The sequence below is a fragment of the Furipterus horrens genome, unplaced genomic scaffold (genome assembly GCF_987537825.1).
Source record: "Furipterus horrens unplaced genomic scaffold, mFurHor1.1.pri manual_scaffold_6, whole genome shotgun sequence".
Classification (NCBI taxonomy): Eukaryota; Metazoa; Chordata; class Mammalia; order Chiroptera; family Furipteridae; genus Furipterus; species Furipterus horrens.
In genome coordinates, this window is record NW_028327176.1 from 30899598 (window position 1) to 30914124 (window position 14527).

Sequence of the window (14527 nt, forward strand, 5' to 3'; positions counted from 1 at the left end):
TCCAGTCAGACCAGGGCACTTCGCCTACCCTAGCTTTTGTCGTACCTGCTTCTAAATTGCCTGCCGGGTCATGTATATTGCTTACTAATGAGACCACAATCCCTTGACATTAGGCACTGTGCTGCCTTAGGGAATCAAGGTTTGTGCGAAGGTGGCGATGGCAGTCAAGGGGGCTTGAGGCAGCTGCTGGGTTTCTGACACACCGGTTGCGTGTTGCATCCCGCTTTACATGCACTTGGGTGCCTGGCTACTGACGGAAGCCCTGCAGTGAATTCTTCCGCAAACCAAAGCCTTTTTTTCAAAGTGAATCATCATCTGATGTGTAAATGGGGATTTTTATATTTTACTTCTTAAGCTAGTGCCGAGGGAGAGTTGAGAATCTGGGAAACAAACATTCTTTCCACAAAAATTCCTGGAGCCCCTTGCATATACCAAGCCCTGTGCCAGGCACTGGGAGATACAGGAGGAACAAGAAGAGCCAGGCCCCTGGATGCTGGGAGGACCAGGTGCTGCAGTTCCACTTCAGGGCTCACAAAGGCAGGATCCTCGTTCCTGCCTTGCGCCCAGGGCTTCCGGACCTCCCTCAGAACTGGCTCATGTGCCACCTCAGCTTTCCTTCCTCAACCTCCATTTAAAAATAGAGTCCAATAATCAGAAACTGCATGGTCTCCAAAATGCACCCTGCCCACATAGGAAATGCCAACCAGCTCAGCATGGGCAGAGTTTTGTGTTTTCCTTTCCCTCATGGCCTGGGCAGTCCCTGCAGCATTTCTGGCAGGTCCTGGTGTTAGCAGCTCAGAATTCAGAACACTTGGCAGCCAGGAATGAGATCGTGGCCATTTGGAAAGGACTGGGAAGAAGTCACGCGGAGTGGGATTCGGAGTTTGTGTTGATCTCAACTGTAACTTTCCAGAAAGCAGGGACACCCGATTCCAATGAAAGCCTCCCCAAGTATTTTTGGAGGCATTGTGATGGTGCTGGGTTGCGTGGGTGGAGGTGGTGTTTCCTGGTTTGTGGAATTGTGTGTAGCTAGTAATAAAACTTCTGTCCAATTTGTGAGTTAACATCTGGTTTCTAAGGGGTATGCCATGGACAGGTGGTGGACAAGGTGGAACTACTAGGCTAAGAGGTGGAACTTAGCAGGCTTCTTAGGGCTGGAGGCTGAGGCCGAGACCACTGGGGAAATCTGAGTTGGTGGGAGAGCTGGGACCTCCTTTTTCAGGACTTTTCCCACCACTTCTGGGGTGATAGGGGCTGAGGCTCAGAATCAACTGGCTTGGTTTCACTGCAAGGATTCTGCTTGGCCCCAGGTAGGGTGGGACAAGGACCAAGCTGACTCAGAGAGCCACGGAGACAGCATTGTCAGCCAGGGAAGCCCGAGCCAGAATGAGCTGGCTGCTTGCTGTGCACCTGCCAGCAGCTGAAGGATCGTTAAATCAACTAACTGTCCAGCAGAGGGGCTGGTTCACAGCCCCTCTGGAACCAGGGGCCCAGAGGGAGAGCGAGGTGCTGGGAGGTTCTTGGAGCCCAGCCTGGGCCCAGCCTTTTCCATTCTTTTAAAAATTATTTCCAGCAATCACACCCATTTGTTTATTTCATCCATTCAACATACATTGATTAATTACCACTTTGTGCCAAGCATTATGCTCCATGGTTTACAGAAACTACCTCTTTGCTTTAATTATCTCCATGTCCAGACACAGGGCCCACTTCACAGTCGTCATTCAGTGCATGGCTGCTGCCATTATGGCTATCACTGTTATCAACTGTGGCAGTGACACACACTACTGAGATGCAGCTACTGACCTGGAAGAGGAAGAAAGGACAGGAATTTCTGACACCCACTATGTGCTGGGTCCTGCGCCAGCTGTTGACACACCATACCCCACTGAACAGAGGCGTGTGATTGCCAGGGAAACTGGCATAGAAGCAAATAATCACTATAAGTCTGGGGGCAGTAAGAGGGACTTCATTGAAGGTCTCTCTCTAGTGGCCCCATTTGAGCTGAGCTTTGAAGATCAAGTTCACCCAGTAGAAGATGGAGAGAAAGCGAAGGGCATTCCAAGAGGAGAGAACAGCATGAACAATGGCCTGGCAGCTTAAAATGCACAAAGGTTAGGGGTGGGGGCTATGGAGCTGGCTAGGAGGGGTTGGAGTGAAGGGGGGGGTATGTCCAGAAGTTGAGTGATTAGCAAGGGGGGTGCACTGGCAAGTGCTTGGTTTCATGCATTCCTCTAACATCTGGGCAGGTGTGCCTGTAGGACATGACCTTGGGCAAGGTCTCTCACAAACTAGCTGGCCATTGGGAGGCCCAGGTCTGAGCTGGCTGTGTCCCCAGACTTTCCTGGTTAGTGTGCTCCAGTGCAGACCTTTGGTTATTTGGTTCTCTGTTCCTGCCTCTCCATGTCTGTTGCTGCTATCCCCGATGCAAGGCTAAGAGCTCTTGAGTCACGGGGTCCCTTCTCTGGGCAAAAGCTTGGTGCAATGGGCCTCCGAAGCTCACTTCAACACAGGCTGCAGAGCTCCAGTGAGCCCTGCACAGAGCACCATACTCTTCCAGCCTCTCTCGTCTGCCTGGCAGCCTCCCTCACGCAGAGGGGCAGGGTTGTAAAGGATGGAAAGAAGACAGCATTCAATTCAGTCTAGTTGTTGGGACTGCAAGGCGCACAGCACAGCCATATTCAAGTCTCTAAACTGTGCCTGAGCCCTCATTTCACACCCTCATATTCTCCTCCACCCCTCCCAGCCAGCAGACCTGACTGGGCTGTGATTCTGCCCCCTCTGTGGTAATGTTCAGGGGCAGCAGAGAGGATGCTGGGCATCCTGAATCCTATATCCTGGCATTGCCTCACTTGCTGTGTGACCCCAGGCAGGTCACTTAACCTCTCTGAGTCTATCTCCTCATCTGTGAAATGGGATAATAGAATCCCCATTGCTATCCCAGGGTTTTGGGGAGGTTCCTGAGTAAACACAGGTGAATACACAGTAAACTGGCAAGCAGAAAACACACACGTGTGTGTGGGAAACAATCAGTGAGACCACTGATGCTTTGGTCATTCCTCCTGCTCGCAAAAACAAAGGCCCTGCTGCTGGCATGGTGGAGTCTGGAGAGGGGAGATACTGATAGACTCTACAGCCTCCCCTCTTTTGCCCCCCTCAGGAGACCTTTGTCTGGGAGCTGTAGTAGCGCCAGGACGAAGTAGGCAGGGTGAAGTCTGGGCCTGGAGCCTGGGCCAGGACCTTGGCTCCCATCACAATGAGGCTGTTTGCCACAGTGCCATTCCCCAGCAACCTCCACTGCAGTCCCGACACCAGATCTACCTCAGTGGTGTGTGACAGGGCCTGGCCTTGGCCACCTCTGGCTTCTCTGCTGGTCTCAGCTCCGCAACCTCCCCTTAAGTCAAAGCACAGCTCAGAGGCCCCAGCCCACCTGGAAAACAGGAGGGTGGGCAGGGGGTGGCTTCCCAGGGCTATTCTGGGAGTGGGGTACAGAGAAGCAGGGGGGACACTGGCGGAACCCACCACTCAATCACTCATTCAACTCTTTTAAATATGTTCTTTAGAGAAATAGAAGAGTACACATATATGAGGCATTATTAAGACATTCTAGTTGATGAACCAAAGAAAATGCATTTTTAAAAGCACCCTCCCAGGCCAGTTATGTAACAAACAGCATAGGACAGCAAGATGCCCCAGAGACAGAGGACAGTGAGAGAGCAGCAGATGCCACACTGCAGGGGTGGCCGAGACCCAGAGGGCTGTGCACAGAGTGGCATGGCCAGGCAGCTGCAGGGTGATGAGCAGTGCCTCGGTTTGCATCCTGTGCAGTGGGGCGGTGCAGGGTTCACCAACAGGGCTAGCCTAGCTCTGAGCGGCTGATGCTTACTAAAGTTTGGCAGGCACTGTGCATGGATTAGCTCATTCAGTCCTTAAAGTTACCCCCTGGGGCAGGAGCCATTGTCATCCTCACTTTGCAGAAGAAACCCAGGTGAGGACAGGTACGTCCACTCACCAACAGCACACAGCCTGTAAGTGGCAGAGTTGGGGCTGGAATCCAAGCCCAGGGAGGAAGTGACACAGACAGGGTCCAGAACATCCTCCAACAAAACCACAGGCGGATAGCAGAGGAAGCCTAGATTCCCCTGAAGAAGATCTAGACCTGGTGGCTGGCTAGGGAATGGCAGGGTTTAGGATAGAACTTCTGGGGCCAGAGCCTAACAGCAATGGTGGCAGCCAAGAGCTGGCTTGGGGTGTGCGTGAAGGACTTCGGTTCTCTTTCCACTCTCTCCCAGAACCTCCCCTGTACTGTGCAAGGGCTCTTCTCCATCCTGCGGAAAGCCTTATGACTTCATAGCTTCAAGACCCTCTCCTTCCCAACCTTCCCTCCATAAAAGTCCCACCACTGCTCTGGGTGAGGTCAGAGGCCAAGACTGCCCAATGTGCTCACCTCAGCTCTCCCCACTTCCCCCCAACATTCTGGTTTGCTGACTGGCAGCCCCTGTCCCAGCCCTGGATCCTGAGAAAGTCAGTGGAGCTGGGTAGAAGCCAAGGGAGGGCCAGAAGACTGAGGGAGACCCAGGGTGTGGGTAATCACAGGGACACGGTGGTCTTTTGCCCTGTCTCCCAGCTCCTCTAAATCTGAGGCAGCCACACAATGGCAAGGAGAGTCCCACTGCAGTTGAAGGGGTAGTGGGACCACTGAACTCCACTTTCAAACAAACCAAAGCCTCTGCCACTGCCTTAAGGTGAAGCAGGAGGTTTTCCCTGGAGGACACCTCCAAGGCACTTGACCTGCTGCTCCTCAGATGCCCTACCTCCTGTCTACAAGCTCCTCCCCCTTCTCCTGGTGGTCCAGCTTAATGCCCACCCCTGCTGGGACACCTAGGGCCTGCTCAGAAGAACCATAGCTGGGTCTGGTTCTGTACTTATCCCACCATTTGGGGAAGTGGTGTGTGTGTGTGTGTGTGTGGGAGAGAGAGAGAGAGAGAGAGAGAGAGAGAGAGAGAGAGAGAGAGAGAGAGAGAGAGAATTGAGAGACTGAGATGTATTCAGGACACTCTTCCAGGGCAGAGTGAGAGCTCAAGCCTTGAGGTCAAGGACCTCAGAATCCACACAGGGAAGTTCTGGGTAAGCTCCGATTGCAGCAAATGCCCTCTGACTTGTTAGGTAACCTTGGGCAACCTCTCCCCCTCTGGCCCCTACCTCCACTTAGAGCACCCTGCTCCCATCTGGTTTCTGAATGGGCTGTGTGCTGGCTTTTGTTGACAAAATGGTCTAAGTGCTTGGGGACATTTCTGGAGGATTTCTACAGCACTATGCAGCTAGAACACGCTAGGAGTACATCTTTGCTCCATGTGGCACAATTCCAGGCTGTTCCAGGCTGGGGCGCCTGGGCACTGTCAGGACAGAGGGAAAATGCTTTCCCTCAGCTGGCTTGACCCAGGAGTAGGAGCAGACTATTCTGGAAGCACAGGAGACAGGAGGAAAGAGAGTCTTGGTACCTTTCTCTTTCAATTTTTGTTGGCCTGGAAGCTGCTCCAGTCTGTTGCTCCTTCCTGCCCTTCTCCACTCACCCAAAACTTCCCAAATGCAGCATTAAAGCATGGGAGGCTGAAGATGCTGAAGCCACAGCCTTGCTGGGGATGGAGTGGAATGGGGGGCAGCTCAGCCCCTGGGACTGAGGGCAGTCCTGAAGAGAACGAAGTGGATCCGTGGCCTGTTCCCATGAAACATTTAGCTGGGTAACTGTCCAGTCTCTGCTAGGCTTTGTAGAGGTATAGGCTCAGTTTGGGAGAGACCAGAAAGTCCCTCACTTCAAAGGGACTGGCCACGGGAGTTATGAAGAGAGCAGTATCCATTGACTCAGCAATTTTCCTGCTGGGACTTCAACCTAAGGAGGTATTACGGAAAGAAAAGGCCACCTGCATAAAGATGATCACTGTGGCATTACTAAAAATAGGTCCAAGGGAACCACCCAGCTCCTCAGCAATAGGGGCAGTAAATTACTGAACATCAATGAAATGGAATATGTATTATACACCCATTAAAATTAGTATGTGAAGGCTATGTGGAAACATGGGAACATTGATGATAAAATTTTAACAACTCAGGGCCCTGGCTGAGTACCTCAATTGTTTTGAGCGTCATCCCAATCCCTGGTTAGGGCACCTATCAAAATCAACCAATGAATGCATAAATAAGTGGAACAACAAATTGATGTTTCTCTTTCTCTAAAAATCAATAAATTTTTTAAAATCTCCCATTAAATTTTCTTTCTTTCTTTTTTTTAAGCTCTGGCTGGTGTGGCTCAGTGGTTAAATGCTGGCCTGCAAACCAAAGGGTTGCTGGTTCAATTCCCAGTCAGGGCACATGCCTGGGTTGTGGGCCAGGTCCCCAGCTGGGGGAGTGCAAAAGGCAACCACACATCAATGTTTTCTCTCCCTCTCTTTCTCCCTCCCTTGCCCTCTCTCTAAAAATAAATAAATAAAATCTTTAAAAAAATTTTTAAGAACTCGGCACAAATCCGTTAGTTTCCTTCCTTTTCCTACAAAAGGTATGACAAAGAACTGCAGAGGATTCTACAAAAATGAAGAGATGGGTTAGGGAAGTTGGATGATGAGTGACTTGTTGTCTTATTCATTGAATAAATAATTATTGCATGTTTACTATGTGCTGGGTCCAGTGCTGGGGGCTGAGGATGGAGCAATGAATGAGAATGCATTTCCTGCTCTCCAGCTAGAGCTACAAAACAATCTAACGCTACATTTTTCCCCCTTAATGTCCTTCAAAGTTGTCATAGTATCAACTTTAAATAAAAATATAGGTGATGAGGGAAGTAAACCAGGAAAGGTGCTTCTCTTCTTCTGGGTAATGTATTTCACTCCTGAACCACTTCCAGCTGGATTACATACATGTTAGAACAAAGTCCAATGTAAATGCGGTAGTGACATTTTGGGCTTACAATGTTTCCTTTGAAGCAAAAATATTTTTTTAAATCCACGTTTAAAAAAATAGGAAAAAAGTTAGGATTTGTTACTAATCTCACCATTGAATAATTGTGTGCCTAATTCTGAAAGTAGCAAGCTAAATTATGCAGTGCTGAAAGTGACAAGTCTCATACCTACACCATCCCGTCTATGGAGCCATGGTTTTAGCTTCACAGCTGAAATATGCTGCCAGAAAACCTAATAAAAGGAAGCAAAAATATTTCTGTTCATATCAAGCTGCCATTTGAGAAGGACTTAAATATGTTCTTCCCTATGTGTAAATCTGACAGCAGTTGCATAATTAAAACCCCAATGGAAAAAATTTCCTTTTAATCTTTTCAAAGTAAGCCAATATAACATCCTTCAGGATGTCAAGTGATGGATTAATACTCTTTGGATTGTTTAAATATCTTAGAGCTAGAGCCCTGCCTCCAGGAATATTGCTTAGTACTAAGAGAACACAAGCCACCATCTATCTTCAGGAGTTCATGTAGTCATGGGGCATGCAGTTAATGACATGCCAAAGGCCACACATGCATCTATGATAGGTTATGCTTTCCTTTCATTTTGTTAAATAGAAGATAAATAAATGTATCCATTCATATTAAAACAAACTCGATTTCAACCCCTTGGGAATATAAGACATAGTATAAGTGGAAGAAATAATAATTACCCAGGATTTCAGTTCTGTGAAAGCAATCACTATGAATAATTTAGACCACAAAGTGTTTTATTTTGCTTGAGCTATTCAGATCAACTTTCTATATAGTATTAGCTACTGCTGAACAATAACTGACAATGTTCTCATAGGGTCTGTGCCATGTGGACACACACATGTGTCTATACAGTTGCAAACTGCCTAGCTCTGGAACCCTGTTCAAGCCAAATGTCAGGACAAACATTTCATCTCATCATGATGTTCCATCTAACCCTTGGTACTCATAGTCATACCTGAACTTTTCTTCTAAGTCTTCCTCTAGCTGAAGACCCATTCCTGTCCCTTCTTTCCCTCCCCTAAACACACACACACACACACACACACACACACACACACACACACGTTATTAAATAATTCATCTCAAACAAGGATATGCCCCCCAATTATATGCATGAAATTGGTAGAACAAATACTGCATAACTTGGATTCTGGACCCAGCTGAACACATAATTAACTGTGACCTGAGAGAAGTCCCTTAACATTCTGTGCCCTTCCTTATTCTAATCATCTTTAGTAAGGATAGCCAAGATATGCCGCCCAGAAATGCTGTGCTCCAATGGCCCATGTTGACACATGCTTTTTAACCTTTGCCTTGTAGAATAAGCTTTAACTGTTCAAAACATAACATCGGGCCTGGCATGCACACTACATCATATTTATGGAATGAATGAAGGAAGGGTTTTTATACTGAAGTCTAGATGAATCACTTAGCTGGGCCTGCACAACACACACTCACACACAAAGTTCACACTGCTGCATGGACCATTTACACTGTGATATTCACTGATCAAATAAAACTGTGCATACTAATTTTCCTCTTCACTGAATAAGGTAGCAAATAGAGAATCCTAAGTCCACTTTGGACTTAGTTTCAGCTCCCTGAGCTGCTGAATCCACAAAAGCACCACAACAGTAATTATTGTTTCTGAAGACTCAGGACATTTAAGGGGAAAGAACTATGTAAGCAGAAGAGAAACTAACATAAGTAGGTCTTTACTTAAATCTCATCCAAGCACATTTTACAAGAGAAGGCTGAAATGCCAATCCTGCTACTTTGGGACTCAACAGAACTTATCTGACCAATTTGAACCACTGCCCTAGACTATATCAGCAGGTGGATAACTAACAGAGATCCTGCTACTCCTGCTGCTATCTTGGCACCCCTGCCAGGGGCTAGTTCAATACTGATCTGTCCACAGGCTGGTTATGGCCCCTGAGTGCAGTTCCTCTCAGAGATTAATGTTTTTCTGTAGCAGATTTTGGGAAAAAAAATGTGTTGGGTCATTCGTAACACAACCACATGCTTCAGTGTAGCCCTCCTACACTGCTTGCCTACATCCAGAAAACACAAATCAAGAAAGAGAACATAGCTCTTTTCCGCTTGACTAAAGAACAGCCATCGCTGCCAGTAGATTTAAGGCTGGGGCTTGGAACAATTTGCCAACACACTGCCTTGAGTTTTGTGCAAAGAGCTGAGAGAAGCTTTAGAAGCTATGGTTGGGCAGTGAATGAACAAATTGATGGGAGCTCATCAAAGAGGCACAGAGACAACAGGTCACTGGAATGGTGCCCTGTCTATATGAACTCACAGCCCAAAGGTGAAGAGGGTACTGCTAATACCTTTTCCTTTGTCACTGGGAGAGAAATGCTGTGACCTCCCAATATGTGCACAGGTGTGCATCTACGTAGAAAAGCTGTGTTAACAAAAGGAAGAGCCTAAATCAATAATGAGCTATGAACACATGATGTCATCCTTCAGGACTAAACATCCTTAGTACTTTTAAAGCACTTTAAAAAAAAAAAACAAACCTCTAGTTGCTATAGCAACTTAATGCAGCTCTTCAAAGGGGTTTTTTGAGGGGGTCATTTTATATTTTCAATCACCATAACAACATGATATAGCTTTTAAAGGGTATTCTTATCCAATTTGTGCTTTGGAATGAGGCTGTATTTGTCTTTTTTAATTTAAAATAATCAGATCAAGCATGACACATTAAAAATCATTGAAGGAAAGGAAGCCCTTTAGTAAAGTATACATATACACCCAGAGAGACGTCTCTAGCTGCCCATACCCTGCACATGTATGCAGTCTTTCTCTCTGCCTCCCAGCAGCCATCTGTGATGGCTCACGCTGGTCAGTTAGTCCATGCCCCTGTCTCTAAGCCGGCCTGCCAAGCCAGACCAGAACCCACCCGTGGAAGGCCTGTCTATGAAACCCCTCACTTCTCAGCCCAGCGAGTCCAGCCTCCTCCTCCAAAACTAACACCAGCCTTGGGGTGACTAGAAGTCTAAACAGCCAAGTGCCTTCTCCCACCCTGGGACTCCAAGCAGGAGTGGATGGGAAACTCACAAAATGTTGCCAAAGTGAAAATCTTGTGTTTATTCTGCACTCTGTACAGTAACTGGGGAGGGGGTCTGTTTCATGTGACACTCAGGGCCCAGGGAGAAAGGGGGATGGGGAGAGTGGGTGGGAGGAGAAGAGAGGGTAGAGGTGAAGTGGGGAGCAGTGGTGCCTCCAGGATCTCTAGGGAAGAGGCTCAGAGGTGGGGGAGTGGGGGTAGTGGAGAGAGCAGCTTCAACGAGTATTTACAAAGCTTTTTTTTTTTTTTTTTGTAGGATTGTGAAGCCATGAAATATTTACACCAAAAAGAGAAGGGATGACGGAAAGTATAAAAATACTTAACCCCACTTGGCCCAAGTTACCCTTTGGTGCCACTACTGGTTGGAAAAAAATGGCAAGGTAACAAAGAAGAGAGGTCAAGAAATTAAAGGGAAAGGGGGGATGGAGGAGGGGGCGAAAACCAAGGGGGTACCAGAACAAGAGCAGCTGAAGTACTGGCCTCCAACTCCCACGGGCTTTTCTTTGAAGAGGGGACGGTGTAGACACTAGGAGAAGCAGATGGGAAGAGGATCTAGGAAAGAGATTCCGGGGAAAGTGGTCGCACTCCCTTGAGTTAGAGGATGCTGCGGGGAGAACGCATGGAAAATTTTTTTTAAATGATCGATAAGAGATAAAAATGCCGTGAGTGGAGAGAGAATGGGGCTTTCCAAATAATTTGTGTGAGGAAGCCGAGAGGACGTGAGAAATAGGAGGGAAGCAGAAGGCCCTTGACACATATGCTCACAAGTCCTTTTATAGAGGAAAAAACTGAGTGGCACAGAGGTTCAGTCATGCAGCTGGCAAGTACTGGAGCGCAGGCGGCCCCCGAGTCTGCGCGGCGCCTGGATGAGGGTTCTCCCCATTTGGCCGCACTGCCAGGCGAGTCGCCGCTGGGTGAGCGCCAGAGATGGGCCTCTCTGCTCACCTCCTGCACCGAAAGCCCGTTAAGAGAGAGAAGTGGCTGGAGGAGGGGCGCGCGCCAAGAGGAGAGGGCAAGAACAAAGTAGGCAATGGGGCATTAGAAGAGGAGGGATAGCTCATGGACGCGGACCCTGCTACCCAGCAACGAAAAGGGCAGCAGGTGAGAGGCGCGGAGAGGAAACGCGCGCGGGGCGTGCCGCTCACCTATGGTGGATACCACGGTGCCCACGAAGTAGAAGGCGCCGGGAAAGTCCCAGCGCGGGCGCAGCGCGTCGGCTCGGACTCCAGCGGCCAACGCGGCCTCGTAGTGCCGGAGGAAGGCGAGCAGCTCCGGCTCGGCCACTCCGTGCGCCGCGCTGAAGTTGCGCAGCGTGGCGCCCCAGCGCGCCCGAGCCTCCGCCTCTCCTGGGCTCTCCAACGCGGAGAAGACTGTGGCGCCTGCCACCAGGTAGAGGCCGATGAGCGCCGCCAGCAGCACGAAGCGCCCCGTGTCCTCGTTGAGGTGCGATCGGCGGCAGCAGCAGCAGCAGCAGGAGGGGCGCGGCAGGCGGCGGCGGCGGCAGCGGCGGGGCGGGGGCCGGGGGCTTCGGGAGGACATGGTCCGGAGCTCAGCCCGGGGGTCGGGGCAGCGCTCTTGGCCCGGGCCGCGACATCCCCCCGCGGGAACAGAAACGTGAGGATGGTGGCCAGTAGTCGGGGGCGCCGCAGAGCCCCTCACCGCCTCCCCAGAACCCGAGCGGTGGGGCGCCTCCACCTCCTCCTCGGCGCTCAGGCCGCACACGGCTCCCGCGGCCCTTCAAGAGCCCGGGCTGGGGCGCTACTCTCCGCGCCCCGACGCCTCGTCGGCTCCTGCGGTTCCCCACTCGCCGCCCTGGGGCGCGGGGGTCTGCAGCTAGGCCCCTGCCGCCCAGTGGCCAGCGTCCGCGGGGCGCCGGGCCTCATACTCCTGTCCAGTCAGGCCGCGAGCTGCGGGCGGGGCGGGCTGTGAGCCCGGGCGCCTAGGACTGGGACTGGGAAGCAGGGCACGAACAGAGCCCCTGGGGGCGTCCCATGAGGCATTCCCAGGTTGGCAGCTCCCAAGCGCAGGCTGTGCGGGCTGTCCAGTTCCCGCCCCCGGGCCTGAGCTAGCGGTGTCGGCTTCGGAGCCTCAGAACCGAGCTGAGTCCGGGGAAGCGCTCCCGTTCCAGCTTCAGCGGGAGAGCCGCCGGGCACGGAGAGGCGGAGTCACAAGCGCCTGGGGCGGGGTGTTGGCGTGCGGGTGGGGGAGTAAGAAAGGGAGGAAAGGGGTGGGGAGTTGGGCTGCTGCTGCGCCTCCCGCCTCCCGGTCATTCTGGCGGCAAGAATGCGGGCATCGAAGCAGGTGTCGGCACTGTGGGGCTTGCTACCAACCGCCGGGGAACCCGGTCCGGCCGCTCACTGCGCTTCGGCTCCAGAATCCCTCCCTTATCTCCAAGCTGCCGCCAAACTTTGCTCAATTTGATGGTGCCCTCCGGTCTCAGGGGCTGGGGGCCGCGACACGAGTCTCCCGACACCGGGTTTCTGAGGCTCCCGTACTAAGTTTAAGTTCCCTCTCGCTCACTTCTTCTTCCTGGATCCATCCGCAGTGCCAGGTCTTGGAGGGTTCCTCTGAGGAAATGATCCTGCTTTGGGAAGAGTGGGGGTGATCCCGCTTGAGAAGGAGTCGAGGAGACAGAGGAACGAGGGCGTCTCCGCCACCTCTACACTGAACCGGGCTCTGGCGTCAGCACCGCGGACAGCGCATCGGTGCGGCAACACCCGCGGTGTGGGCGGCTCTAGGGCTGCAGAAGCCCGCGGCCCTGGGCGAGGCCAGTCACCCTGCTACGTGCTCCCCAAACGCTCTCCTTCCCTTTTCACCTCCTGTGTCTCTCCCCAGTCGGGGGCAGGTGCGGTCACTGAAGCAGCGCGCTGACAGGGCGGGGATGCTGCGGTATAGAGACCGGGAAGGAGTCAAGAGCGGGTAGGGTACTGAGGTGCCACGGCGAAGGAAGCAACCAGACCCACCCTGCTGTTTGGATCTCCTCTTGCCACCCCAGCTCCCTGAACCCAACAGCCCAGGGTCGGAGAGTCTGGATAAGAGCCTACATGTGGCAGGTTTGGTAGAGGAGGTGTAGGAGGAACTCATTAACTGGCTCCCCACCCCACCCCACCCTCACGGTGCGCCTGCAGGTGTGTGGGTGGGTGTGCTCTTGAGCAGGGGGGAGGTCGTTGCCCACTCCGCCCTGCTGCCACCGAGAAACAATGCGGGTACTCCGTGCTCTAGCGAGTGCTTCTCTGCTGCTGGGTCACACACAGGCTGGGCCACCAAGTTCTGCGGTGAGGACTGCCCTTGGTACAAACGGAACACTGTCCTCTTCCGGCAGCCAGCCCCTTCTCTGTCTGTTCCCTTTCCACAGGAAAGGGGGAGCCTGATGGTAATGAAACGACGCAGATGACAGAAAGTAAATGGTGACTGCTTAGTAGCCTAGGTGGGTGAACTGTGGCAAAATGCAGACCTGGCCTCCCACCCCAAATACCTGGTTGTCCGGCCTCCACCATAGAGCGCGCAAGCCAAGATCCACCCTAAGTGGCGGCCCAGCGTCGGTCCCCTGAGGCTCAGGGTGCTCAAAGTAGTCCCTGAATAAGTGTCCACCACTCACGGGGCCCTCTGACCCCATGCCCACATGGAGACAGGAGCCTGGGGATGAGAGCTGTCTGAAAGTTGAAAGGCATCTGCCTTGGGATGTTGATTTTCCCAAACCAGGGCACGTTGGACTCTTGAATCATCCTAGAAATGCTTTTTCAGTTTGCAGATGGAGCCAACTGCAGTCTCCTCTGTGTCAGGGAGGGGCAGATGGGGAGGGACTCTACTACTACCGGACTCAGAACCAGCCTTCTTGGCACTGGGTAGCATGTGGCTTGTTTTGCAGTGATCTTAGAAAGGGGCAGGGAAAAGTTTGTGTGTGGGGGGAAACATCTCATCCATGGTGGGAGTCTTATACAAGCACAAAATATTGTCACTGCAGACTATTGTTGCTATTGGCAAAATGTTCTCCTCTCTCTCTCTCTCTCTCTCTCTCTCTCTCTCTCTCTGTCTGTCTCTGTCTCTCTCTCAAGACTTTGCCTCCCCTGGGCTCTCCACTGGTGTCCCCCCAGCCTGTTCCCACATCCATACATACCCTCATCTCTTCAAGCTCCTGCAGGCGGGGAAGATAGCCCAGCCATAGACCTCTGAGACCAGATTCCACTTGACTAGTCAAGCTCTCTGACAGAAGCCCTGAGAAGTGTCATTCCAGGAGTTTGCCCTGGAATCTCCAGGAGAACACTGCCAGACCTCTCAGTGGCTTTCTTTGCACAGACTCCTAGGGCAGGGACAGAGTGCTTCGCTGCAGTGTTCTGTGCCTCTGGAGCATCTCCTTGCCCAGTTGGCAGAGGGCCTGTCTTGTCCTCCTGCTTGTTATTCTAGCCTGAGTAGCAGCAAACCCCTGGCATCAATATCCACTCCAAATGAACAAATCAATTTTT

General features: G+C 51.5%; 1 protein-coding gene across 1 annotated transcript in view; it reads right to left on the reverse strand.

Moving 5' to 3' along the window:
* The window catches only part of KCNK12 (potassium two pore domain channel subfamily K member 12), a 35969-nt gene extending 23746 nt beyond the window's left edge, over window positions 1-12223 (reverse strand). The window contains exon 1 of the mRNA XM_090280246.1: window positions 11210-12223. Coding sequence (XP_090136372.1) covers window positions 11210-11603 — 394 coding nt within the window. The 5' untranslated portion in view covers window positions 11604-12223. The remainder of the gene's footprint in view (window positions 1-11209) is intronic.
* Between the last annotated feature and the right edge of the window lie 2304 nt (window positions 12224-14527).